The sequence below is a fragment of the Chiroxiphia lanceolata genome, chromosome 15, assembly GCF_009829145.1.
Source record: "Chiroxiphia lanceolata isolate bChiLan1 chromosome 15, bChiLan1.pri, whole genome shotgun sequence".
NCBI lineage: Eukaryota > Metazoa > Chordata > Aves > Passeriformes > Pipridae > Chiroxiphia > Chiroxiphia lanceolata.
The window spans coordinates 4,017,821-4,044,890 of record NC_045651.1 but is presented as its reverse complement, the minus strand read 5'-3'; the positions used below and the strand labels follow the sequence as shown (position 1 = coordinate 4,044,890).

Below are 27,070 nucleotides of genomic sequence, written 5' to 3'. Positions count from 1 at the left end.
CTACCGTGGCCTCCGCTCCCATTGGCCGGCGCGGCGCGGCGAGCGTTGTGATTGGCGGAGGCATCCCGCTGTCCCGCCCCCCCGTGTTGTTGTGAGGGCAGAACAAGATGGCGGCAGCCGCAGTGAGGGGCATCGGGGGCGGGCTGGGCCTCAGGATGCGGGAGCTCCGCATCCACCTGTGCCAGCGCTCCGCCGGCAGCCAGGGCGTCAGGTCAGCGCGGGGACCCGGGGACAGCCGGGAATGGGGTTCGGGGTGCTCTGCTTGGGGGTCCCGTTCAGCCGGGGGACCGCCGGGTTGAGCGCCGGGGACCCGCCGCTCCTCCTTTCCCCCGCAGGGAGTTCATCGAGAAGCACTATGTGACCCTGAAGAAGGCGAACCCCGACTTCCCCATCCTCATCCGAGAGTGCTCTGGTGTCCAGCCCAAGCTCTGGGCGCGGTACGGTGAGTGTGGGGTGCCCGCCGGGAGGAGGCACCTGCGGGGAGCCAGAGAGTCCTGGAATCGTCATGGAATGGTTTGGGTTGGAAGGGACTTAAAGGCCATGAAACGCTCAAAGGGAGGAGGTGGACTGGGAAGGGAAAAGCATGGGAAAATGGGGATGGGGAAAAATCATAGAATCACAAGACGGTTTAAGTTGGAAGTACCTTAAAAACCATCTTGTTCCACTCCCTGCCATGGGCAGGGACACCTTCCACTAGCCCAGGTTGCTCCAAGCCCCATCCAGCCTGGCCTTGGACACTTCCAGGGATGGGGCAGCCACAGCTTCTCTGGGCAACCTGTGCCAGGGCCTTCCCACCCTCACAGGGAGGAATTCCTTCCCATGAGATACAGCAGTGGGGGTTCAGGGGTTACAGTGAAGGATGTTGGTGGAGAGAGAGCCCTCGGGATAGGAGGGGGATTCACTTCAGGGAAGTGGCCTGGGGGGAGGCAGAAAAGGGCCCTTTGGCTCAGCAGGTAGTTTCCAGCCTGTGGCTGTGATCTCCCACCCCCCCCCCCCTTCACTGTACAAAAATTTGGCTGGTTTTATTTACTCTGGATTGTCAGTGAAACACCAAGGAAGGAGCAGAAAAGCACCTCTGTAAAGGCTTTGTTTTATTCCAAAAACCATTTGGGCTTGACCAAAACAATTTAGAAACTGTCCTTTGAAGAGATGCAATGACTCTTTAAGCACAAATTTCCCGGTGCGAGCACATGGACCAGTGGAGTCTCTTGTCTGTGTGTGACTTGCAGGGAACTGGAGCCCTGGGCTGGGGCTGCTGTAGGAACAGGGAGTTTTTCAGACTGTTTTACTGAGGTGCTGGTGAGCACCTTGCTGGGAGCAGGCTGAAAGGTTGCTCTGGGATGTGTCTCTGCCCAGCCAAAGTTAACAAAAAGAGGCAGGGAAAGGTGTTTGCCTCCTTTGGCTTGTCTCCAAGGGAAAGGAGGAGAATAAGGAGAAGGTGGCAATGACAACTTGGGCACAGAGGGGGACACTGGGGAGTGATAGATCTAAAAGGGTGCTGATGGGAGCCTGGGCTGTGATACCAGTGGCACTGGGGAAGCCCAAGGCAGGTTTTGGGTTGCCCTGGCACCAGAAGAGGGCCAACATCCCTCCCCCATCTCACCCTTTATGTTTCCCACAGAGTTTGGGAAGGAGAAGAGCATCCCACTGAACAACCTGACGGTGGATGAAGTGGCCAAGGCCCTGGAGAGCGCTGTGAAAAGCCAAGCATGAGGACAGACAGTGAATACACACGTGCTGGAGACTTGACTGATGATCTTTAATGTCAGACATGTATCTTTAACTTATCAATCCATAAACAGAATGTGCTTACCCTGAGCTTCACGTGGTGGCTGGAAGCCCAAAGGAATGGCTGATCCAGCCCTTCACACCCTCCCTGGCACCAGCAGCAGCTCAGCTCTGCTTCTCTCCAGGCTCTGGGGGGGCACTGGGCTGGTGGCTCTGGGGTGGTGACAAGGACCAGCACTCCCCTGCAGCCAGAGCCCTGAGCAGCCCTCGGGAAGCTGGGCATGGGGTGGACAGACAGTTTATTCCCCCTTGGAGCGTGGGGGAGGGCAGGGAGGTGGCAAGGCCTAGGAGAAGGCAGACAGTGTGGTGTGGCAGGGACTGGGAGCTCCCAGGGGCTGCCTGACCATGTCCAGCAGAGCCTGTGCCCGCTCCTGCAGCTCTGGGGTGTTCTGGTGCTGCTCCAGGGCCTGGTGCCCGCCTTGCCTGGTGAAATCAGCAGCAGCCTGTGCCAGAGGAGAGGGGTGAGAGCTGGCCAGGGGCTACAGCTGATCATGTCTACCCACAGCCACCACAGCCCAGGGAACAGGCCTGGAGGAACTCCCCAGAGCCCTCACAGACACCACATTCCCAAGCCAGGTAAATCCCACCATGCTGATGGTTGGTCGGGAAGGATCTTAAAGACCATCTTGTTCCACCCCTGCCATGGGCAGGGACACCTTCCACTAGCCCAGGTTGCTCCAAGCCCTGATTAACCCAGCCTTGGACACTTCCAGGGATGGGGCAGCCACAGCTTCTCTGGGCAACCTGTGCCAGGGCCTCCCCACCCTCACAGCCAAGAATTTCTTCCTGTGGTCTTCACTAAATGAAGCAACCACAGTGGAATAAAAAGAATCCACCCGTAATAACCCCAGAGGGTACAAACAACCTGCCCAAACCTCAGTCCTGGTTGATGAAAAGGAACTTCCCAGAGACACAAGAAGGGCTTCCACCTTCTGCATCACAGTTTCCCTTTGGGCAGGGAAGTGGTGAGGGATGGGGGGTAGTGTGGTGGTGACTGAGAATAGCATTTTTAAAATTATAATAATCATCTTCCTTCCATGATAATAACCCCCACAATAAGAATTCCCTGCCCCTTTATTGTGCCCTGGAGACCCCCCCAGCTCTCACCTGTGGGCAGTGCAGGAAGAGGAGGTGAAGCAGCTCCAAGCACTGCCCTAGGATCTCAGGGTCGGGCAGGGTGAGGATGGGCAGGAGCAGGGGCAGGACGGGCTGTTGGAGCAGCCGCTGGCACTGGAACGGTCCCTTCTCCGCGATATTGCACAGCACGGTCAGCACCTGCAGGAGCAGGGAACACCTCGGGGCAGATTCCTGACAGGCTGGGGAGGGCTGGGAACAACTCCCATGGCGTGGAATCACAGCATGGTTTGGGTTGGAAGGGACATTAAAGCTCATCCAGTTCCACACCCCTGCCATGGGCAGAACCACCTTCCACCAGCCCAGGTTGCTCTATGCCCCATCCCACCTGGCCTTGGACACTTCCAGGGATGGGGCAGCCACAGCTTCTCTGGACAACCTGTGCCAGGGTCTCACTATCCTCATAGCCAGGAATTCCCTCCCAATATCCCATCTAACCCTGCCCCCTGACAGTGTGAAGCCATTCCCCCTTGTTCTGTCCCTCCAGACCCTTGTCCAAAGTCTCTCTCCAGCTTTTTTTGTCCTGCCAGGTGCTTGCCCAAAGCCATGTGCCCACCAACCCCCTGGACTTTCAATGCTCTTTACAAGCCCTTTCCATGCCCACCCCAAGGCACTGTTTATCCCCGTGCCAAGCAGACCCAGCTGTGCCACCCACCCCTTGGCAGCGTGTCCCCCCAAGCCTTCTAAAGCTTTGGGGTCCTCCAGAGCAAGGTGTCAGCAGCCTCCCCTGGCTCACTCCAAGTTAGCATCTCCCTTGGAACTGCTCCTGTGCTGGGACAAGGCTCTGCCAGGGGTAAATACAGCTGGATTGGCTTCAGGGGAGGTGGCTGGCGACTGTCACAACAGGAGACCTGCCAAGCTGTCCCTACCGCCCCATCCACCCTCCAACTCCAGCACTGTCAGGGTGGGATTCATGTTCCTGGAACTCCAGCGCTTCCCCACCGTTCTAAGGCACGAGGTGAGGTCTTACCAACACACTGGCCATCTGGGAGCACTGCAGGAGCTGCAGCAGGGCCGGGAGCAGGTCCAGGGAGAGCAGAGCGGAGCAGAGGAAGGGACTGTCCGCTGGGGGGGCCGAGAAGGGACGTGTCAGTAAAACCGGGGCAGGTGCCAGCAGTGCTCCGGCTGTGCCGGGGGACACTCACCCGTGAGGTTGTTCAGCAGCCACAGGCACTCCTGGACCAGGAAGGGGTGCTGCTGGAGGAAGCACTGCAGGAGGAGGAACAGGGCGATGAGCAGGCGCTCATCCCGCACCTGGCAGCCCGTCTCTGCCAGCAGGTTGCTGAGACACCGCAGCACGGGGCACACGAGCTGTGACAGACAGAGCGACACACACAGCCCTTCAGCTGGACCCAGGAACAGCAATCCCGGGAACAGCCAGCACCCTGCCCCCCTCTCACCAGCTCCAGGCCCTCGGGAGCATCCTGGGGGATTTCAGAAGCCAGGTGGAGCAGGAGCGAGCGGAGGGCGGGCACAGCCCCCAGCGCCAGCAGCACGGTGTTGGATTTGTGCCTGCAAAGGGGAGGGACAGTGGGGTGGCTCTTGGAGCTTGGAGAGGGAAAACTGCCACAGCTCCTCGCCAAACAACAGGGCCTGGAAATTCAGAGCACCCTCCTGAACTACCACAGGGCTTATTTCATGTTGCAATAGCAGGGGTTTTTCTAAGCTTCCGAGAATGTTTAAAAGCCCATAAAAAACAGATTCACTGGAATTATCTGTATGGGTCTAGAAGCAACAGCCTCAACCCTTCTTTGAGTACCCCCACATTCCTTGTTCTCCTGTGGCAGGCAGGGATTGCTGGCACAACCAGCCTGGATGGGTGGCACTGACCCAAGCCCACAAGTGTGAGGATTCAGGGAGCTTGCTTTGGGAAGCGTGGAGGACAACTCCAGACATGGGGAGGAGATCTTGGGGCACTTCAGAGGACCAGAAACAGCCTCCTCAGGTTTATCACTCATTACCACCCCATAAAGGAACTCAGTGATCCTGCAAACAGCCCATGTGTGCTCAGATATGAGGGCAGGATACCCAGGATGGCAGAGGAATTGCTCTCCCAAGGGAAAAGGGCAAGAGGAGGAAATCCAGTCTCCTCACAGGACCATGAGCCTTCATGCCTCTGTTTGGCTGCCCCTGGGGAACTCAAAACGAGAAGAAAAGCACATTTACCTACAAATGATGTAGTGGAGACACCAGGCAAACTCCACGGCTGCTCCCAGCCCAGCCTTGAGGCTGAAGCACACGAGGCGAAGCATGTGCTGGGGGAGGACAGAGTCCAGGACCTGCCTGGGGTCAGAGAGCAGAGTCAATGGAGGCACAGGTAGGACAGACACTGACAGGGAGGCACTGACCCTGGTCACCAAGCAGGGAGCTGCCACACCCCACACCGGGAGCCACATGCCCCAAATAAACACCTGGAAGAGACTCTCAGCCAAAGGCTGCAGCCTTGGGCTCTCCCTGTCCATGGCAGGGCCTGGGGGCACTCAGGACACCTTGGCTGAGGTCATATTTTTGGCACTGAGGGCTGTCAATCTGATCTTTTCCTTCACAGGAGGAACACAGCCAGAACTTCCCTGCGAGCCCACTCTGCTCCACACTGGCTTTCACCAAAATACCAGAGCTGTCTGCTTGGATAAGGCTGAGGGAAAGGAGCCAAGCCCTGTGCCACGATCCACATCCAAACCCCCACAATTCTGGTGGGATTCTGCCCTAGGCTATTAACATCACTGGAATGGGAAAGGTCCCATGTCCCCGGCACACAAATACCACGCTGAGCCCCAGGGCCCATCCTGGTGCAGGATTCAGAAGCTCAGACTCACGGGATGATCTCCATGGGTGATTCCTTGGCTTGGAGGAGCTGTGAGAGGACATAACCCACACCTTCCAGCACGGCCTCGTGTGGAGACTGCAATCAAACAGAACAGAGTTGATCCCTCCTGGCAAAGCCGGGGGCCCACAGTGCCAGACCCAACCCAGCAGCTGAGTCCCACTGTGCCCGGAGGAGAGGGGGCACAGAGGGCACTGGGAGGGACACAGGAACCTGTGGCCACACCAAAGCTGAGCCATCCCCCACACTCACTGGGCTGTGGCTGTAGGGGTCTAGGAGCCCAAATGCAGACCTGCAAAGCACTGCCCCAACCCAGGCAGAGGGGAGAGGCCTGCAGCTCCCTGTGTTACAGACTGTATCAGCAAGCCACTGGGTGGGAGAGATTCAGCTGAAGAGGAGCACAAGGTGGTGAGCTGAGCCCCAAAAATGGAGTGCAGGAGAGCCCAGGAGTGACCCTCACACTCGAGGGAACAGCTCCCTGCAGAGGGGTCTGTGCCCACAGCCAGGCTGGAAGGAGGGCTGCTCACTCAGGGCTGTCAGCCAGAGAAGTCTCTCTAGGGCAGGGCAGGAGGAGAAGTGTGGCTGAGCTGTTTCACCCACCTGGATGCAGGATGCCAGCACTGGAATGATGCCCTGAGGCAGAAGTTGCTTCCTCACAGCTTCACTTTCTACTACGAGGTTCCCCAGTGTGTACAAACACAGCTCCTGCAACACACCAGAGCAGTGTCCCACACCCTCCTCCGAGCAGGGCAGAGCTGAATTCAGACACACAGACACTGCTGGACTCTCCAGCCACCCCATTCCCAGCTGTGTCAGCTTCAGTTGGTTCTTTTTCTGTCTGGCTCAGGTTGGGATCTGATCACTTCCACTTTGGAGGGCATTGAAATTGCAACAGTCAAGTCTCATCACTGGATCCACTGGTGGTGATATCTTTCCTCTCCACTATCTACTCTTATTTTTATTTTCTTTTCCTTATATATTTTCTTAAGTGATATCTTTATAGTTTTATATTGTTATATTTCTGTTGATAATAACCAAAACATCTACAAACATCCTTTGCATTGCCATCAAATTGTTCTAAAATAAAGCTGCCGTATACATATAAAAAATATATATTTTTATATATATATATATAAACCCCAGTCATTCAGTGTTGTTTCACCCTCATCCCACCCAAGGGGTCTATCATTAACAAGAACCTCAGTTACCACACCTTCAGGGGTGGGTTGTAACACTTGGGCACTGGGAACAGTTCTGCTCCAAGGGGAAGGTTGGACCAGGGGCTTTCCAGAAGGCCCCTTCCCACCAGCACTCCCACGTGAGCCAGGTTTGGCCAAGAGAGGTCAATACCAACTGTTACCAAAGGATCCTCTGGTGCCAGAACATGGCTCTCACCGTGAACTCCACGCTGTGCCCCGACAGGTACGTGAGGAGGTAGGAGGTCACGGGCAGACAGGCCTCAGCCACAGTGGGGTCACTGGAGTGGGACAGCTCGTGCAGACAACGAGCTGCCTCCAGCTGCATGTCGGCCAGGCTGCTGGTGAACAGCCCCGTCAGCGTCCGGATGCTGCCGTCCAGCCTGGTGGGACCCAAAGGCTGCTGTCACCTCCCACCCTGCTCTCACCCACCCAGCCACCAGGACAAAGGGCCCCTCGGGACGTGGCAACAGCCACACCAGAGCCGGGCTGACCTGACAAACTTCTGCTGAGTGTCCTCGTTCTGCAGAGCCCGGCGGAGGCGGGTGAGCGATCCCTTCCTGTCCTCCGAGCCCCTCTGCACAGCTCTGAGCAGCTCGAGGACCTGGCCACGGAATCAAAACATAGGTGAGCTTGCAGCAGTACCAGCATTAAAATTTCATCCCATTAATCCTGGAGGTAAAGGAACCCAGGGCATAAAGATGGGCACAGAGAACCTTACTGTGTCTGGCAGCGACTCAGAAACATTCCCAAAGCCACCCCTGCCCAGCCTCCTTCACCTGCTGAGGCTGGGGAAGACCCCTGAGATCCCCATCACCACAGAGAACGTCATGTTCTTCACCTCATCCTCTGAGAGTGGGTCCGGCACGGCGTCTGCTCCATCCTGTCCCCCCTCCTCTGCCGCGCTGTCCTCCCGCAGAAGCCGCTTGCTGACCAACTGCTCCTCCCGCCGGGCTTTCCTGAGAGCTGCAATCGCATCAGGACCCGTCACCACCCACCTAGGGCAGGACGCTTTTCCATCCCACCCAAGAGCCCCTTATTCCTCCCTTAACCCGAGGAGAAACTGTCCGTTCCTCCCCGTGCAGGCCTGGGAGGGATGTGCGAATCCACAGCTGGGATAACGGGCAGGAGCGCCGGACAGAGCTGCAAGGACCAGCAGCAGGGACTCGAGGCTGCTTTTACGAAGGATCATAGAACCAATAAGGTTGGAAAAGACCTGCAAGATCGTCAAGTCCAACCTCCAGCTGAATACCACCCGGTATTCCAGCTGAATACCCACCAGCTGAACACGGCCCAAGTACCGTGTCTACTTGTTTTTTGAGAACAAGTCCAGGCATGGTGACTCCACCACTGCCCTGGGCAGCCCCTTCCAATGCCTGACCACCCTTTTGCTGATTAAATTTTCCCTAATACCCAACCTAAACATCCTCTGGTGCAATTTGAGGCCGTCTTCTCTTGTCTTGTCCTGTCGCTCGTTCCCTGGGACCAGACCCCCGCCCGGTTCCACCCTCCCGTCGGGGAGTTGTAGAGAGCGAGAAAGTCCCCCCTGAGCCTCCTTTTATCCCGTCTGAGACACGGGCGGGATCTTGGAAAACCCAAACCGCGGCAGCACGGCTGCCGAAACGGCTGGAGAAATGTGGAATTGTCGGCGGGATTAAATTTTTAAAGCCGTAAAACGCTTCCCCGAGCGGGCAGGACCCCCCGGTGCCATCACTGCGCGCACCGCGGGATGCGCGGCCGGACGGAGCCGGGAGGGTCTAAGGGGACAAGGCTGAGCTGGGGCGTCCCTCCCACCCACGGGGGGACCCACAAACCCTCCCTGACCTGCCTCTCGCTCCCGCCGCCGGGCCCGCAGCTCCTCCGCACCACGCCCGGCCCCGCGCCGGCCGCGCCGCCGGCCCCACATCGGGATGGAGGAGGAGGAGGAGGAGCAGGAGGAGGAGCAGGAGGAAAAGGCCCGGGGCGGTCCGGGGGCGGGGAGATGCGGAACCCGGCCCCCCAGCCCGCCCCGGGCGCGGAGAGCTGTGCGTTGCCGGTGCTGGGTGGGATGTCTGCGCTGAGGCCAAAAAAAGCCCAAAGATTCACCAGAAATGCGAACCAACGCGTCTCGGGGCCCCGGAATCTTCCACCGTGGTGGTGGTGGTGGTGGCCGAGGGGCAGAGGAGCTCGTGCTTCCTCAGGAAAGCGTTTGGGGAATTTGCGGCTGGCGGCCAGAAGCTGACAGAGCTGCCAAAAGGGGCAGTGACGGGAGCTCAGAGGGCAGCAGTGATTTTTCCACGGTGCACACAGCAGCAGTTTGATGGAATAACACAATGGTTGGGGATGGAAGGGACATTAAAGCTCATCTCATTCCAGCCCCTGCCATGGGCAGGGACACCTTCCATTAGCCCAGGTTGCTCCAAGCCCTGTCCAACCTGGCCTGGGACACTTCCAGGGATGGGGCAGCCACAGCTTCTCTGGGCAACCTGTGCCAGGGCCTCCCCACCGTCATAGTCAGGAATTCCTTCCCAATATCCCATCTAACTCTGCCCTCTGTCATCAAGAAGCCATTTCCCCTTGTCCTGTCATTCCATCCCTTGTCCACAGTCCCTCTCCAGCTCTCCTGGAGCCCCTTTAGGCCCTGCAAGGGGCTCTGAGGTCTCCCTGGAACTTTCTCTTGTCCAGGTGAACACCCCCATCTTTCCCAGCCTGGCTCCAGAGCAGAGGGGCTCCAGCCCTTGGAGCATCTCCGTGGCCTCCTCTGGACTCACTCCAGCAGCTCCACATCCTTCCCTTGCAGAGGAGTTTCATGTAACCCAAGGACAGAGAAGAGGAATCATGGAATTGCAGAACTCCTCTGCACAGGAATGCCAGAGAGTGTGGGACAGGCAACTCCAGCCCCAACTGTTGTGGCACTAATGTGTTATGCCACATTACCAACAACAAACTGGGAATGGCAGTGTCCAACCATGCAGTTTTGTTGCCTTCCTGAAGACCTTTCTGAATCCAACACAGGCAGAGAAATCCCTGGGAAAGTAAAAAAATCCTGAGAGATCACAGAATCCCAGAATCACTGAGGTTGAAAAAGACCTCCAAGATCATCAAGTCTAACCTTTGACTGATCAGCACCTTGTCAACCAGACCAGAGCACTGAGTGCCACATCCAGTTGTGTCTTGAACACTTCTGGATCTTTCCAAATGCCTGATGGTCTCCACTCAACCCCTCGGAGCAGGCACAGCCACCAGCTGCCAGAGGACACGGGGCAAGTGATACGAGTTCCTTGGCCAAGCTGTCAGCTCGTCTTGGGTGAGGGAGTGCCCTGTACAGCATGGAGCTGGTCCCATCCCCATCCTGCATGGAATAACCCTGGGGACGGTCTGGATGCCACCTATGACAGTCCTGTACCCTTCTCCACTGCCAGTGGGCTCTGAGGCACAGCGATCCCATAGCATCTGGAAGGAAAGGGCTGATCCTGAGACTGCCTTTGGGGAATCCTGAGCACACTCCACTCCGTGCCCCTTCCCAGGAAAGCGAGCAGCGCTGGCACTCGGACCACAGCCCTGCCCAGCCCGCGGCCGCGGGGCAGCGAAGCAGAGGTGATCTGGGCGGCTGCTGCTCGGCGCATTGCTTCCCGTGGCTCAGCCGGCGCTGCCCTGTCAGGAAGTCACGCCGAGGGCGCAGGGGCAGTGCCCGGGAGCCGGCCCCGGGGTGTCCGTCGGTCCCGACCGCGTGGGTCCAACTGCGGGCTGCGGGAGCGCCATCGGCGGCTGGAACAACCCCGCAGGCACCGGGGGCTCATACGGCCCGAGGCAGGGGGAGATCAGGTGCCGGGAAGAGCTGAGAACTTGGAGTCTCTGGCACCTCAGCCCTGGATTTGGCAGCGGTTAGAGGAAGCAGACGTGAGGGAAGGAAACGTTTCTGAGCCGGCTGGTGAGTCACTGGACAAACTCACCCTTGATCCCGCTGCCCCCCAGAGTGAGGGGGGCTTGGTGCAGGTGCTGGAGGAGAGTTTCTCCCTGGGAGGGTGGTGCAGCCCCGCGATACAGAGAGGTAGGGAGGGATCCATCCTTGGAGGATTTTGGTATGTGGCCAAAAAAAGCTGTGGCTGATCGGGGCTGGTACTGGCACAGACCTGCTAGAAGCAGGAGGCCGTACCGGGGACCCCCAAAGACTCCCCAGGACTACACAGCTGAGTCAGCACTTTTTTAGGAGCCTTTAATTTTTGCTTGCTGCTTTTTTTGCAGTCTGGTGACCAGACTCTCCTGTCAACAGTACCTGGTGCTGACAGGGACCTGTAGGGACCCTTGGAGGTCATTTTCCACCATCCCTTTGGGGGCTGGTGATGAATCAAATTACTGGGTGAGAAGAGGGAAACCATGAAGCCCTCTGTTGCAATTTCCTGCCCCAGATTAAACAGGAACAAGCAGAACTGGGGCTCTCCCATCCCATGGTCAGACTGACACATCTGGCTTCCCCATCCGTAACTCGGCCTTTCTAGTTTCTCCTGATTCCATGGCATTCCCTGGTCACTTAGGAGCAGGAGCCTGCAGCAAGGCAGCCCAGGCAGGACAGTGCAGAGCCTCAGGAGCCACCCTACTTTTGGGGTGGGATGGACCAGTGCCACTGGCTCCCTGCCACAGAGAGGGTGGCACAGGTGTAGCTCCTGGGTGTTGGCTGCTGGTCTGAGTGTTGCCCTGAGTCACGTAGCCAGTCAGGTAGCCCTCAGTAGCCAGGTGGGTGCCCATGGAGTGTGCAGAAGCAATGAGGGCAGTGCCATGTCCCCAAGGGGTGGCTCTGCAGGGCAGAACCTACCCAAGCCAGGATGGGAGTCCTGCAAGTCCCCTTACCTGCTGTTCACCGTTCCCCCTCGTTTTCAGGTTGTTCACCATGAGCGTGGCTGTTCTGCTCCTCCTGGGGCTGGGGCTGTTGGGGGCAGAAGGCAGAAGAAACAGGTGTTACTTCAACCGCACCCAGGAGCGCTGTGTGTGCTACAACCTGACCGAGGAGACCGCGGGCAGCCTCATCCAGTGCCTCGCTGCTACTGTGGTGGAGTTTCGGGGGGGAGAGCTAGAGAAATACATAGCCTTCCCCATCAGGGACCTGGACGACTCTACCATTGAGACTCTGGGCTCCCTTATCATCCAGAAAGTAATTATTGCTGATGTGTTGGTGCCTGAGATCCTCCTGGCCCGTGTGCTGAGGTTCTTCTCCTACACCCACGTGCAGGAGCTGGCGTTTGACAGCTGTGTTTTCCAGGGCACGGGTGACTGGCATGGAATGGATGGCCAGAGCTTGCCCATACTGTCCCTGAGCTTCAACAACGTGACATCTGCCCCGCTGATGGGCAGTGAACAGGCCTTCTCCAGCCTGAGCACGTGGCTGGAGATTCTGCAGGAGCTGGCTGTCACCAGCTCCAGTGTCACCAGCCTGCCCTGTGCCATTGGAAAGGTGTTCAGAGCTCTGCAGACCCTGGACCTGGCACAAAACAGCCTCGGGGATGGGAGCCTGACACCTGCCTTCTGCCAGGGAGCTTTCCCTCAGCTCCAGGTGCTGAGTCTGCAGCACAACAACCTGACGTCCTACCACAGTGTGTGTGAGGGCGTGCAGCTGCTGCAGGGGCTCCAGAACCTCAATCTCAGCCAGAACAAGCTCATGGCAGACCCATCCTCCTCCTGCCAGTGGCCAGCATCCCTCCGGGTCTTTAACCTGTCCCACACTGGCTTGGAGGTAGTGCTGACACCTCTGCCTCCCAACCTGGAAGTGCTGGACATGAGCCACAACCACCTCCGTGCTGTGGACATCTCCCTCAGCTCCCTGAAGAAGCTCTTCCTGAGCCAAAACCTGCTGCAGGCCATCCCCTCCCTCAGGAATTACCCCATGCTGGACACCCTCCACCTGGACAACAACTCCATCGTGGAGCTGCCGTGGGATGAGGTGACGCTCCTGGGGCGCCTGCAGGACGTGACTGCAGCCAACAACCCCTTCAGCTGCTCATGCTCTGGGGCTGGGGGGCTGCAGGCGCTGGCAGCTACGGGGCACCTGGGGCAGGGCTGGCCACAGGACTACATGTGCCAGTCCCCGCCGGGCTACCAGGGCTGGCAGGTGGTGGCCGTGCCGGTGTCGGTGCTGCGGTGTCACCGCGCCGCCGTGGTCGCCCCGCTCTGCGTGGCCCTGGCCCTGCTGGGCCTGGCAGGGGCCCTCTGCCTGCTCAGGGCCAGGCCCTGCCACAGGGTGAGATGTTGAAGCCTTCCCAGCAGTGCTTCCACACAGGAGCTCCAAGGCAAGGCTCACAGGCCCCCCAAGTGAGGGGCTCTCTCGGTGTCCCCAGCCCGGGCTGCCCTGGGGAATGTTATCGCACTGTGCCTTTGCCCAGCCAGGTTTTGGGGCACCCCTCACTCAAAGCCCCGTGCCATGCTCTGTCCCAGGGCTGTACCCTCCCTTGTGGCCAGCTCCAGCTCCCCAAACCCAAACATGCCCCCATTGCCCCTGCGATGTCACCTGCCCCAGATAAGAAGAATTCAGCTCCATCATATTCCCACTGGCGGCACTCAGATGCCCCAAAGCTCTCTGGGATCTGGTGTTCTCTGCCCAGACCCCCACAACACCTCGTAGCCCCCCTTCCAGCCATCCTTGGAGCCTCTGTGGCCCCTCTGCTGGTCCTCCATCTCCTCACTTGGGGCTGTGCCTGGCCCAGGATGTTTGGTCTGTGAGGATGCTGCTCTGCTGCTCTTCAGCACAAGAGAAAACCCACAAAGACAGAAAAATGACTAAATTAAACACACACACACACAAATGCCAACAAGGAGGAGCAGCCAAGACCCGAGCTCTGGAGGCACCAATGGACACGTCCCTCTGGTGTGACCTTGAGGGTGTTCAACCAGAAACTTTTTGTGAAAAGAGGAAAATGGGTTTATTCTGGGTTATGCAGAGAATACCTCGTAGTAAAGAGAAAATTGATTATGGGGTGCTGAGGGAGAGCAGAGGAATACAGGACAATGGGGAATGCTTATGGGAAGGATCAAAAGGAGGGGGTGAGTGGGGAAGGGAAAGGCACGGGAAAATAGGGATTGGGGGAATCATAGAATCACAAGATGGTTTGGGTTGGAAGGGACATTAAAGGTCATATCATTCAACCGTTTGCCATGGGCAGGGACACCTTCCACCAGCCCAGGTTGCTCCAAGCCCCATCCAACCTGGCCCTTGGACACTTCCAGGGATGGGGCAACCACAGCTTCTCTGGGCAACCTGTGCCAGGGCCATCATCACCCTCACAGGGAAGAATTCCTTCCCAATATCCCATCTAACCCTGCCCTCTGACAGTGTGAAGCCATTTCCCCTTGTCCTGTCCCTCCAGGCCCTTGTTAAAAGAAGTGGCTGGTTGCAGGTTGGCAGAGCTCACCTGGCCAAGCCCTGTTCTTCATCCCCTTGACCTGTCCTGCCTTCTCATTAGGGTCCTGGGTATTTTCTGTGTCCCTCCCTCTCTGCTCTGTTTGTGCACAAGTACATGTGACCTGTGAGCAAACACGAGCTGGGCTGGCTGGAAATGGGGGGAAACCAAAATGTGGGAAGACCCAAGGCTGGAGCAGGAGGGTGGCTGAACAGGGCCTGGGGTCCAGGCACCCACAGTATTATCCTACTGTGGCTTTGCCCAGCCAAGTTCTGGGGAACCCCTCAAAGCCCCATGCCATACTCTGTCCCACTGTGGTTTGAAGGCTACACCCTCCCAGAGGGGTTTTCCCTGTGGCCAACTCCAGCTGCCCAAGCCCCAACATGCCCCCAGTACTGCTCCTGATGGAGCTCCCAGTGCTGCCTGTTCCATCTGTGTCCACCTGGCATCACCCTCACACCTGAGGCACAGGTGAGGGGGGTTTTGGGGAGGCAGGGCACTGGTTGTCTTCTACATGGGGAATGGTGGTGAACGGAGGGATCCATGTGCATCTCCTCATCGTGCCTGTCCAAAAGGAGGGGTGGGGCTGTCCTGGGACCTCTCTCCTGTCTCCCACCATCTGTGTTTCCACAGACCACGGAGACCCTCAGCTTTGGCGTTTCCTTCTGTGCTCTCTTGCTGTGACTCATCTCCAGTAAAGGTGTTTCTGTGGTTTGACGTCTCTTCCCATGCCTAGAAAACCTTCATGACAGCCCAAGGTCCCTCATCTCCCACCCATGACTTACAGAGATGTCCCTCTTGGAATCAGGAGCACACCAATGGCGTGAGTGGCTCCAGGCACCCACTTGCCTCCCATGGTCCTGCTGATCCCTTGGCCAGCAGGGCTCAGCCTCTGGAACACGGTGCCTCCAGGCTGGGTCTGGCTCTGCCCACATGGCTGTGCCTGACTCCCATCAATAATGCAGGAGAACAGGACACCACCTGTGTAATCCCATCCCCTGCCCTGGCCAAAACAGCAGCTGCTGCTGCTCCTGCTGAGGTGCCCATGGACACTGGGGAGGTAAGTGCCATGGTGGGGGACATCCCAGGGCAGTTTGGAGGGATCTGTCCCCTGATTTTGGTGTGGTGTGGCCAGGGGCTACCCAGCTCCCCAGGGGCTCATCCAGCACCTGGTGGGTGCTGAGTGCATGGGGCAGGACCTGGATCATTCCCCCTCCATCCCAGGGCAGGACCTGGATCATTCCCCCTCCATTCTGGGGCAGAACCCAGTTCATTCCCCTCTATCCCAGCAGGCCAAGCAGGATGTCAGCGTGCGAGCAGCCGTGGGACTCCATCAGGCAGCAGGTAGAGCTCAGGACATGCCAGAGCCTTCACCTGAACCCCCACAGCAGAGAACAGGGGACCAGGGTGGCAACCACAGCCGTGGTGGCAACTGGGACCACTGGCCATGCTGGTGGGCCTGGCCTGGGCTGATGGGGAGGGAGTGTCCTCCCCACCCTGGTGGCTCTGAGCCATAGTGGGAGGGCTCGGGAATGATGTGAAGCCCCCCAGGCTGCAAGGGGAGCAGGATGGAGCAGGGGCAGGGAGGGGTAATGCCCACCCCACCCCACCCTCAGTGTTTTCAGGGCTGGGGGAGAGCCAGGTAGACGGAATTGAGGACACCCTGCAGCTCCTCTTGGCTGGGAAGGAGCCCCAGGTGAGAATGGGAGGGTCAGGGACATCCCCCAGGGACAGGGACATCCAGGGTATGAGGGGCCCTGGGGGAGCAGGTGGGAGCAGGGGGCTCTGTCCCACCGCCTGCCACTCCTGGGACCCTGCTGGGTGCTGAGGATTTGGGCAGGTCCTGTCTTACACCCCTGGGGGCTCCTGGGGGTTCCCACACAGCAGGGGAAGGGAGGGGGTCTCCCCTCATCCCTACCCATGCCGTGCCCTCTGTGCCACCCCTGCCATCTCCATCCCAGTGTGCCCAGTTCCTCCTTTACCTTGCACTGGTCGTGCTGGGATGGGGGAAAGCTGAACATTATCCCTTGTGCCAGGAGAGCAGCTTGGCTGTCGATGGTGTTTTCCACCTGGATGCAGGACAGGTACTGTGAACCCCAATTCCTTCTGTGCCAGGGACATTCTGGCCCAAGCCATGGGCTGGGACACCCAAGGGCACTGTCAGCTCCTCGGGGGTCACAGGCACTGCTGGGACACTGGGCTTGGTCCCATGTGGGGCGCTGTGGGTGTTTCTCATCCCTTCCCTGTTCCCTCTTGGTGCCATGCCATGCCATCCATGCCATGCTGTGCATCCACGCCATGCCATCCATACTGGGATACCTGTGCTGGGATACCTGTGCCACATCATGTGTTGCCCTGCCCTGATCCATGCCAATGCCCTCTGTGCCATGCCATCCCTGCTCTGCTGCATACGTCTCTCCTGCCAGGAGAAGGTCCTGGAGTTGGCAAGACCCCAGCTGGCCCTGGTTCCCCTTGGCTACAGCGTGTCCCTGCTGCTGTGGGACCCCCACGGCCCTGGGACACAGCTGCCCTTCCAGAGTGTCATCTGGCAGGTGAGGGCACAGGGGAGAGGTGACAGGGAGGGGTGACAGCACAGCTGTGCTGGGCTCCTGGGTCACCCAACGGGCCCCGATCCTGCCTGGTGTGAGACCAACAGCTCCCAGCTTGTCCCCAGGTGATTGACACCATCTTCCAAGAACTGGAGGCCTTGGGGGATGACACACAGAGCCTGCAGACAGTCAGCCTGGTCCAGGTATGGCAGGAGAAAGGCAGGATGTCATGGAATGAGGGTCCCATTTCCTCTCTGCAGCTGCCCAGACCCTCCTGTGCCAAGGGCATGTATTATATTATATATAATATATTATAGTATTTATTACATACTGGCATCTAGTACCCTCATCCTGAGGGTGACCAGGAGCTGGAGATCTTTGGATCCCAGGTTTTCTCACCTCTTTCCAGGACCTGCCAGGTGTGGGAAGCCTAGACTACCCATGGAGCATCTCCCAGGCTACAGCAGCCTAGTGGGATAAGAGGAGCCCTCAAACCCCTTCCTGCCGATCTCATGGCTGAGCTTTTCCTGCCAGTCACTGATCCCCGTGGCCTGAAGGTCACTCTGTGTGACCTTGATTGGCACAGGAGTGATGCCAGCTCCTGCCACCCTGCTGGCCCTGCCCTTTGGCTCTGGGATACTGCCAGGGACCTGCCAAGCTCCACACAGGGCATTCCCAGGGCTCTGCCCTTCCCTGGCCCCAGGGATGGAAAAGCTGGGAGTGACCCCAAAGTCACCCCTTCTCAGCCCTCACCTGTGCACAGCCACGAGCAGCCCAGGCTCCTGGGGAGTGCAGGATGCCAGCAGCCCCCTTTTCCTGCCCCCCTACCTTTACACAGCCCCCCTTTCCAGGTCAGCACCCACGACAAAGCCTGGGACCTGCTCCACCCTGATGGCCGAGCCCTGCAAGTGCTGGATGTGACACCCCTGGGCCTGTAGGTACCTGATGCTCCATGGCTGGGCAGGTGCTCCTGGGGGGCTGGAACCCCAGTGTTGTGGGTAGGGCTGGGCAGGGAACACGATGCCCAGGGAGCACATATTCCCCAGGGCATGCAGGAGGTGGGTGGACATGGCCCTCCTCGCTCAATATTGCCCCCCTCTGCTTCCAGGATGGTGGAGGAGGCCACGGAAATCGCTGTGCCCGATGCCCAAGCTGCCATCGGTGCCTATGCCAGGGGGCTGGGTGCCATCCCAGCGCTGTTCCAGGGGTGTGCACGGCAGCCCCTCGCAGATGGGCACCCGGTGCAGGGGTGAGGGCAGGGAAGGATTGAGCCATGGGGTGCTGGGGCCGCTCTGGAAGCTCTGCTCCCACACTGGCCTCTCCCCAGGGCCGGCAGCCTCTTCACTCTCACCGTGGAGCGGGAGCTGGAGGGTGGCAGGTGCCAGCGCTCAGCCCTCAGGATCCTGGTGTCCCCGGGGCCCTGCCCCAGGCTGTACGTACCAGGGCTGAGCCGTGTCCCCCTCCAGCTCCCCGTGTGCCTGCTGCGGGCTGCGGGGATTCCATACCCGGAGGTGAAGCAGGAGAGACCTCGACACCCCACAGGGAGCCCATGGCTGGGAGCCAAAGGGGTTGTCACCTCCCCTTGGGGATGTGGGCTCCCTCCCAGTGTGACCAACCCATCCTTGAGCTCCCGTGGGTCGGGGCTCAGCCTGCCTGGCACGTGGATGCCAGTGCCATCCCAGGGTGCCTCTCACCCCACGTGCAGGGAACCTGACACGGGCTGCCAGCCCTGGATCGTGGAGCGGCTGCTGGAGGGGAACAGCCTGACCTTCCTGCTGCTGTGTGTGTCACTGCCAGGTAGCCCCTGGGACAGGGACACATTTCGGGATGCCCCCTCCCTGATGTTCCCCCCCATCCTGCCCCATGCCTGGCACTCAGTCCCAGGAACACCCGCGGTCATTGGAAGCTGGACATCGGCTCCACTCACCCCCATTGTACCAGAACCCCCCGTGCTGGTGTCCCCCCATGGCCCCTACCCAGGGCTCGCTGCTCTCCCAGACACCTCCAGGGAGGAGATCCTGGGAGCCCTGGGGCTGGCTGAGAGGGTGAAGGGGCTGGCCAAGACCATCTCTGCCACGCTCTGGGACCCTGCGGAGGAGATCACGGTGCGCCGGAGGGAGATCCGAGGGCTGCGGATGGAGCTCCTGGCTGGAACTGCCCTCCCAGAGCAGAGGACAGCTGTGGCCCAGCTGCGGAGAGCCCTGAGGGAGCTGCAGGTGCGGGAACACCCCTGGATCCGCATGGGACCAGGATGGCACCGATTCCCCTGCTCGGGTGAGGTCTGGGCTCCATCCTGGTGCCAAGGCCCTTGTTGGGCACTGAGGGCTGGGGCTGGGGCTGCCCAGGGGGTGAGGTGGAGGGGTGGGATGTGTCCCAGGAGGTGTGCCAGGCCTGGAGGTCTGCAGCATCCCAGCAAGGACCCCCAGCCCCCTTTTCCAGGTGCTGAAGAGTCAAAGGTGGGAGAAGAAGCAGGTGGCAGCTGAGGTGCTCCGGTCTAGTGAGATGCATCAGCCCAGTGCCAAGGTGGGCAGAGGTCAGGCCAGGCCCCCTCACCCAGGAACAGCCCAGGTGCAGGAGAAGCCCTGAATCGTGGTTGTGTCCCTGTAACATCTTGTCCTGCTCCCACAGGACCAGGTCTCTGCAGGGAATACAGCACCAGGCCAGCCTGAGACTCAGACCAGTGGCACTCTGGAGCCAGCAGGTCCGGAGCACAGAGCCAGACATGCATCCCACACCTGGGTGGCGGATATGTGGGCACGGAGCATGGCTCTACAGGGTGGGAAAGGCCTCCCTCCTCCATTTGAGTGGCTTTCTTCAGCCTCCACGTCACACTCATCCTCCTCCCTTGTCCTGATGCAGGATGGGGTGACAGTGGGAGCAGCCAGAGAGGGGACAGCAGAGCTCCAGCCAGTGCAGGGCAGGAGCTGCTGGAGGAGCTGTCCCAGAGTGAAATGCCACAGCCACGGCCACGGCCTGGGGGTGACATGGTGAGTGGGAGCTCACGGGGTCCCCGTGCAGTGCCCGCAGCGCTCTGCACTGGCAGCACTGGATCCCGGTGCCATCCCAGCCCGCTCCACTCTGTGCCAGGCAGGGAGCCAGTGCCAGCCATGCCCATCCCTGGAGGTCCAGCATGCCCTGGCCAGGGCACAGCGGCAGAGGCTGCGGGCTCAGCACTGCCGGCACCTCCAGCAGGAGCTCGGGGCCGGGCCAGCCCGGGAGCACAGCGGGGAGGTGGGCACAGCCACACCCCACCACCCTGCCCTCGGGTCTCCTGCCCTGGTGCTGCTCTCCCGAGGGCAGTCCCCGGGAGCAGGGACACCCCAGAGCTGCCCTGCCCTTGTCCCTGTCCCCCGCAGTGGGACACAGCGCGCTGGCAGCAGGAGGTGGCTGTGCTGGGCCTGAGCCTGGAGGCAGCGCTGCGGGAGCGGGAGGCGGCCGAGTGGGACCTGGAGGCCCTGCTGCGGAATCACCAGCGAGAGCTGCAGGGCTGCAGGCAGCACCTGCTGCAGGTGGGCAGGGAGGGCTGGGCACTCACCTCCCGGCGGTGCCAGGGCCGTGCCAGACAGCCCGGGCATCCCGCAGGTGCTGCGGGACCAGCGGCGCCTGGCGGGGGAGCAGCGGGAGGCGCTGGAGCGCCGGCACCGGGCGCTGCTGCAGGAACTGCTCCGGGACGCGCTGGAGATCGCCGAGCACAGCCGGCACCCGCGGGAGGCCAGACAGCGGTGCCTGGCAGATGCCACCACACAGACCCCCTGAGCCACCTCCCAGGGTGTGGCCTGGCAGCACGAGGGTCACCAGCCCCAGCGGTTACCCCGGGCACAGCCTCCCCTCTTGCCCCTCCCCTCCAGCTGCTGCTCCCTGCAGAAACGTGCTCCAGGGGAGGAAAACTGCTATGTGCCAGGCACTGGACTGGCAAACCCCAGCTGGGACCATGTGGAATAAAGCAGGTGCCCCCACCCATGACTGTCACCAGGCTCGGACACACCTCCAGCCCCCAAACCTCTCCCAAGGGACACAGATCCCCTCCTGCAGGGAGGGCAGACACAGGACAGACACAAGAGACAGACACACGGATGCTGTTGAACTGCAGCTTTAATATCCCAGGTGGGTTCTGCCTGCCAGGAACTCGGTACAAATCCAGGAGGTGTCTCCCTTTTGGGAGTAGGTGAAACAGTTCCCATATTCCCCCTTCCCTGTCTGTTCCACACAGACACTGTGCCCAAGGAGGGGAAGCGGGACCTGAGGACAGCAGGGCTTCAGCCAGGAGCTGGGCTGGAAAACTGTGGAAGTGGGAGAGGCCCCAGGAAACAGCACCAGGAATGGGGAGGGAGGAAGCAGCATCCATGGGAGCCAAAATGGCACCAGTGCCACACTGGGCTGGCAGAGTCAACTGCTGCCGGAGCGTTCCCAGGCCACTGTGGTGTGGGGAAGCAGCTTGAGGACATGGGACACAGAATCCCAGAATCACTGAGGTTGGAAAAGACCTCCAAGATCATTGAGGCCAACCTGTGACTGATCACCACCTTGTCAACCAGACCAGAGCACTGAGTGCCACATCCAGTCATTTCTTGGACACCTCCAGGGATGGGTACTGCACCACCTCCCTGGGCAGTCCCTTCCAACGTTTAATCACCCTTTCTGGGAAGAAATTCTTCCTGATGTCCAACATAAACCTCCCCTGGCACAGCTTGAGACTGAGGCACCCACACAGGGCTCAGGACCCGCCCTAAGGCTGGGCACACCTGATCCCACGGGAACCCCGTGGCACTGAGCTTGGCCAGGCTGGAGCAGGGCCCAGCTTCCCTCTGGAAGCAGGGACAGGGTACTCCTTGTTGGGGGGTCCTTGGAGCTGTGCAGGCACCCAGCAGCAACAATCCCAACCCTGAGAAAGGGCTGGGGCTGCCTGGACACACGGGAGGGAGGCAGTGGCTACGTGACTCCGTAGTAGAGGTACACAGCGAGGCCGATGCACGCCACGGCCACAAAGAAGAGCAGAGTGAGCTGCAGGTCAAACAGGGCGACGGAGAGCAGGGCGTTGACCAGGATGGAGCAGGAGATGATGAAGAGCCTGGTGATGTTGCTGCTGTGCTTCATCACCACCGACATGATGAGGCCGTTGAGGGCCTGGCCGAGCACCACCACCAGCACCCACGGGGAGAAGCCCCGCAGGAACCCGCCCTCGGTGCCGCTCCACAGGGAGCCCGCCAGGTTGAGCAGGACCCCAAAGAAGTAGAGGAAGACGTTCTGGAGACTGAGGGGCAGCGGCTGTGCCTTCAGGATGGCTTCAGTGTAGACAGCAGACAGGCCTGAGATGAGGCAGTACACGCAGAGCAGCACCAGCCCCACGGGTGTGACGTGCAGGTGTGTCCCACCAGGAACGCCGTGCCCTCGGAGCCCCCCCCAGCTGTAGCACACCCCGGCCCCCAGCAGCAGCAGCAGGGCCAGCCAGCGGCGCGGGCCCAGGCGCCGGCGCAGCAGGAGGCTGTGGAGCAGCGCCGTGCTCAGGATCTTCAGGTTGCTGAGCACCTGGAAGGTGCTGGGGTCCATGAAGAGCTGCATGTGCACCACCAGGTTGTTGTTGGCGGCGTAGAGCAGGGCCGAGAGGGCGAAGGGTGCGGCGTGGTGCCAGGACACGGCGGGCGCCGGCGGCTCCCCCAGCAGGGACAGCAGGGACAGCGCCAGCTTGGTGAGCTCCACCAGCACCACCACCGACGTGGAGCTGAAGGGGATGGCCCCGTCCACCTTGCACAGGGTCAGGAGGGGGGCGTGGGAGCCGTAGATGGCCACAGACAGCAGCAGCATCAGCGCCCACAGCCCCCTCCGGAGCGGCCCCTCGGCAGCATTCCCAAGCATTCCCATTTCCAGCTGTCAGTGTAGACAGGCCAGACAAGACTGTCACCCTGCAACACCGAAGAAGAGACCAAATAACCAAGGATTTAATGAGCCTGACTCGGGCAGGATGTTCCCTGCTACATTTGTGGTGCAGGAGGAGACCTGGGCGCTGTCTCTCCTTAGGAGGAGAACTACAAAGCCTTTCTGGGGAACCACACAGAGCACATTCCCAGGGCACAGCGTGAGTGGCAGGGCACAGCAGGTGGCAGGGCACGGCAGGTGGCAGGGCACGGCAGGTGGCAGGGCACGGCAGCCCCTCAGTTCACACGGGGGAGGTGAGGGTGAGGAGAAAAGGCAGCTGGCAGCCCCTCGGGGCCCCCTTGTGGGTTAGTAGAGTGCTCACCACCGCCGTGATGCCCCGTGCACACCCATCACAGCCCCTGAGTGCCGCAGTGCTGTAGTGCAAAGCCCTTTTCCAGGGAAAAGAACGAAAGAAGGGTGCGGGTGACGTGCCTCCGGGAGCCCCGGGTCTGCTCTGTGCCCGCTGCCCGAGGAGCACCGTTCCCGCAGTCCCTACTGCCTCCGGGCTCCTCCGCGCTAGTCCCGACCTTTTTTCAGCGCATTCAAATAATCCCGAACCGTCTTCTCGACGTTGGGCACGGCGTAGTTCTGGGCGGCGTAAATCCCGGTGCAGGTGCCGGCCACGAAGCCCAGGACGGCGGAAAACCGGAGCTTGGCCACCACGTACCCCGCCAAGAAGCCTTTAAGAAAGGGTGATGCCAGCAGGGATCCGTCCTGCGGGGCGGGAAGGCACAATGAGGCGGGATGGCGGGGGGGACACAGGGCGGGTTGTTTTTCCCCAGGGTTTGTTTTCGCCCCCTCAGAGGGAGCGCCGCGAACCCGCGCGTTACCTGCCCCACGCCGGCCTGCACCTCGTCCTCCACCCTGCGCTGCAGGCTCTCCAGCTGCCCCTTGAGGAAGGCGAGGTCCTTGAGCTTGGGCAGCGAGTCCTGCGGGAGACACAGAGATGATTCCGGGCCCTGCCGGGGGAGGCCCCGCGGCCCCTCACCCCCGGTAAGCCCCGCTCACCTTATCGTCCGCCATCTTGGCACCGCCGCCGCCCGCCGCCCATTGGCTGCCGCGGGGCACACGTGCACCTCCCACTTCTCCGTCCCTGTCACGGATTGGCTGATAGGAGACACGTGACACCTGCCTTTCCCGCCGTGCCGGCGGTGCCCGCCGCTGATTGGGCGGCGCGAGATCACGTGACGCTTGTACCCCCGCCCTCCCGCTCGGCGCCATCTTGAGGCACCTCCCCCTGAGAGGACTCAGCCGGGGCCGTCCCGACCCGACCCCGCGCGGCACGGGGGGCTCCGGGGCTGCCTCGGGGAGGGATAGTGGAGCTCGCAGCTGCCCCTCGCTGCGGTCGGGGCACCCCGGGGGGTGCCTGGGGATGGAGGGGTGTCTCCCACCTTCCCAGGGCTCCCCCTCTGTGGGGGACGCGGCGGGGGCGCTCAAGGGGGTGTAATTCCGTTTTACCTCGGAGGAGATCAAGGCAGAGTTGGTGTTTATTAGAGGGCGTTTACTGGAGAGGTTCAAGGCCTGGTTGGATAGGGCTTGGAGCAACCTGCTCTACTGGAAGGTGTCCTGCCCGTGGCAGGGGGGGGTTGGAACTGGAAGGACTCTGAGGTCCTTTCCAACCTCGGCTTTATCGCGGAGACCCTCCTGCTGAGCCTCGAGGTGCAGGAAGTGATGTAAATTGCTTAGGTAGAAGTAATGGTTAATGGAATATTATATAAGGGTTAGTGGAATGTTGAGAGCTCTGTAATGAGTCAAACAAGCCCTTTCAGTGGTGACCCTGCAACATATAATGGCTTTAAATTATTTATTAGGTAGCCAAGGAGGTACTTGGCACAATTTAATTAAACCCAGGGATTTTGTGGGCTATGTGTGTGTTACCCTTGTGGGTCCTACAGCAGCATCCACACGGCTCTCATGGTTTTTGGGCTGTCAGGCAACTCTGCAACTTAATTTAGATACATTCCCGGGGTGTGTTATCCTGCTCCCACTGAGCACTGGGAAGAGAAAAGCAAAGGCACTGGGGAGGCAGTGACAGGTGCAGCCCAAAGCAGAAACATTAATATTAATAAAATGAATATTAATATTAATTAGTAGCCAGTTTAGGTCCAAGCACTGCTGAAGGCTGAGCGCTGAGCTGCTGTTTCTTTGCTTTGCAGATTCCAAATTTTATCCACAGGCAGGTGTGGACTAGAACCTTCCAGTTCCTCAGCCACTTTTCAAGCAGGATTTTTACTACATGAAAGGTAAAAATAAAATAAAATAAACTGATGCAAGTGCAAAGGCCTTTTTTTGGAGCACAACTACACTTGTGAAGTGCCACTTAGTGCAAGGCTGACTTGGAAAATTTGGATATCAGTAAAAAACAACACCTGAGGGCAGCAGAGCCCTGGGAACACTCCCTGCTCTCCCCTCCAGAGGTGAACCCATCTCCAGCCTCACCAGCACTTCCTGCAGGACAGTGTGACAGAGAACAGGTTTATATTGGATATTAGGAAGGAATCCTTCCCTGTGAGGATGGGGAGAAGCTTGCCCAGAGGAGCTGTGGCTGCCCCATCCCTAGAAGTGTCCAAGACCAGGTTGGATGGGGCTTGGAGCAACCTGGGATAGTGGAAGGTGTCCCTGCCCATGGAACTGGATGGGCTTTAAGGCTCTTCCAACTCCAACCATTTTGGGATTCTCTGAACTGAAGGTCAGTTTTTCAGGTTCGTGGACAAGTCACTGGGGGGTTCCTGGGGTTTCTGGTCACCCCCAAGGAGAAGAGGCCCAAGTGTGTCTCAGAAAGGATGGACGACCCAGCCACCTTTGGCTGGGAATGGAGCTGGGCTTTTTCATCCCACCAAATCCTGGTGGGAAAACAGCTGAGCTGTGAGGAAGGGCTGGGAGAAGCCCTGTCCTTGCTGCATCCCAGCTGAGCCCATTCCCAGCCCTGCTGGAGGGAGGTGCAGCCCTGCTGAGCCTGGCTCATCTGATCCTGGCTGTGACCCTCCCTCCCTGCTCCACCGGGATGGGGATGGCCCTGGGACGTGCCCAGCTCACCCTGCTGGGGTGTGGTGGCATTGCTGCTCCCTGTGGCTCAGGGGTGGATCTGCCTTCAACCCGGGAGTCCTGAGTCAGGTTAGAGCTAAAACTGAGCTATTTGTGCTGCTGGGGAGCTCAGGGGGAAGCTGGTTATGCTGTGTTTGCCAGCTTGGGCAGCGAGCTGCCACTCCTGAGGTTTGGTTTTCCTGCCTCTGATCCTGCAGCTCCCTCTGCCAGCAGAGCCTTTCACCTTGGCCCTGGCTGTGCCCTTGAGCAGTGGCAGGAGTTGAGCCTTTGCTGGCAGCTCTGCTGCTGCTGGAACAAGGCTGTGCTGTCACATTTCTCTGGGCTGGTGCCTGTCTTTCAGCCTGTCCCCTGCTAATATGGCCTCAGCTTATCAGCACTTCCAGCCCAGCAAGATAAGGAGCTTCCCCATGGGAAGGGACCAGGGCACCAGGGAGGTCGTGGAGTGAGGATCCCCAGTGGGCTGGGAGGTGTGAGCCCCTGGGGACTGTGGTGGCTTTGCTGCCCACGTGGCCATTCCCATGTCGCTGAGCTCAGCCCTGATCCCAGACATTCCCCTTGGATCTCAGCAGGTGCTCCCAGCGTTTGCTCCATGCCCTTGGGAACGCTGCTCAGGTGATCAGGACCCACACCCCAGTGTTCTCCCTGCTCCCAGGGTGTCTCCTACCACGAGCTGGAGGTCCCTCACCTGCTGTCCTGTCTCCCTCTGCCCCAGCAAAGATCCCTGTCCCTCCTGCAAACGCGCTGGCTCTTCACAGTGGCCTTTGCTGTCCCAACCCTCCCTTCACAGCCCTCTCATCTGCCGTTTTTGGCTGCTGCACAGATGCAGCACGACAGAGATTAGGCTGCAGATTAAGGTTTTACTGCATCCTGAAATGGGTTCCAATTCCCACTCCCAGCAGGGCCAGTGTGCAGCCAAATCTCCTCTGAAAGCTCACTGGGCTGGAGCTGGGGAGAGGCATCTCCCACCGTGTCCTGCCACGTGGATGGAAGATGGAGGAGCCCTGACATTCTGCATATATAGCCCTGATGCGTCGCTGAGGCACCTGGAATTCTGTGTTCAATTCTGGGCCCCTCACTTCAAGACAGACATTGAGAGGCTGAAGAATGTCCAGGGAAGGGTACGGGGCTGGGGAAGCATCTGGAGCACCAGGAGCAGCTGAGGGAACTGGGGGGGCTCAGCCTGGAGGAAAGGAGGCTCAGGGACTCTCTGCAACTCCCTGAAGGGAGAGTGGAACCAGGTGGGGATCAGGCTCT

General features: G+C 59.7%; 3 protein-coding genes across 4 annotated transcripts; 1 reads left to right on the top strand and 2 right to left on the bottom strand.

Annotated features, from left to right (window-relative positions):
• Positions 1 to 60: 60 nt before the first annotated feature.
• NDUFA2 (NADH:ubiquinone oxidoreductase subunit A2) lies at positions 61 to 1,818 on the top strand. The gene is made up of 3 exons (XM_032703259.1): positions 61 to 211; positions 336 to 442; positions 1,622 to 1,818. The coding sequence occupies exons 1-3, from the start codon at positions 108 to 110 to the stop codon at positions 1,711 to 1,713; spliced, it is 303 nt and encodes a 100-aa protein (XP_032559150.1). The 5' UTR covers positions 61 to 107; the 3' UTR covers positions 1,714 to 1,818.
• On the bottom strand, positions 1,739 to 8,848 carry TMCO6 (transmembrane and coiled-coil domains 6). 2 transcript variants are annotated; one of them, XM_032703257.1, is made up of 12 exons: positions 8,767 to 8,848; positions 7,784 to 7,908; positions 7,437 to 7,546; positions 7,142 to 7,325; positions 6,347 to 6,451; positions 5,739 to 5,824; positions 5,089 to 5,205; positions 4,323 to 4,434; positions 4,068 to 4,233; positions 3,893 to 3,987; positions 2,896 to 3,063; positions 1,739 to 2,231 (listed from the first exon to the last, which is right to left on the bottom strand). In XM_032703257.1, the coding sequence occupies exons 1-12, from the start codon at positions 8,846 to 8,848 to the stop codon at positions 2,073 to 2,075; spliced, it is 1,509 nt and encodes a 502-aa protein (XP_032559148.1). In that variant the 3' UTR covers positions 1,739 to 2,072. The 2 variants fall into 2 exon arrangements, with proteins under 2 accessions (XP_032559148.1, XP_032559149.1); XM_032703258.1 differs by having other exon boundaries at positions 4,068 to 4,131.
• A 12,084-nt stretch (positions 8,849 to 20,932) lies between these two features.
• On the bottom strand, positions 20,933 to 23,813 carry SLC35A4 (solute carrier family 35 member A4). Its single transcript, XM_032703244.1, has 3 exons — positions 23,780 to 23,813; positions 23,602 to 23,700; positions 20,933 to 23,485 (listed from the first exon to the last, which is right to left on the bottom strand). Exon 3 carries the CDS (start codon positions 22,715 to 22,717, stop codon positions 21,788 to 21,790), a length of 930 nt encoding a protein of 309 aa, XP_032559135.1. The 5' UTR covers positions 22,718 to 23,485; positions 23,602 to 23,700; positions 23,780 to 23,813; the 3' UTR covers positions 20,933 to 21,787.
• Between the last annotated feature and the right edge of the window lie 3,257 nt (positions 23,814 to 27,070).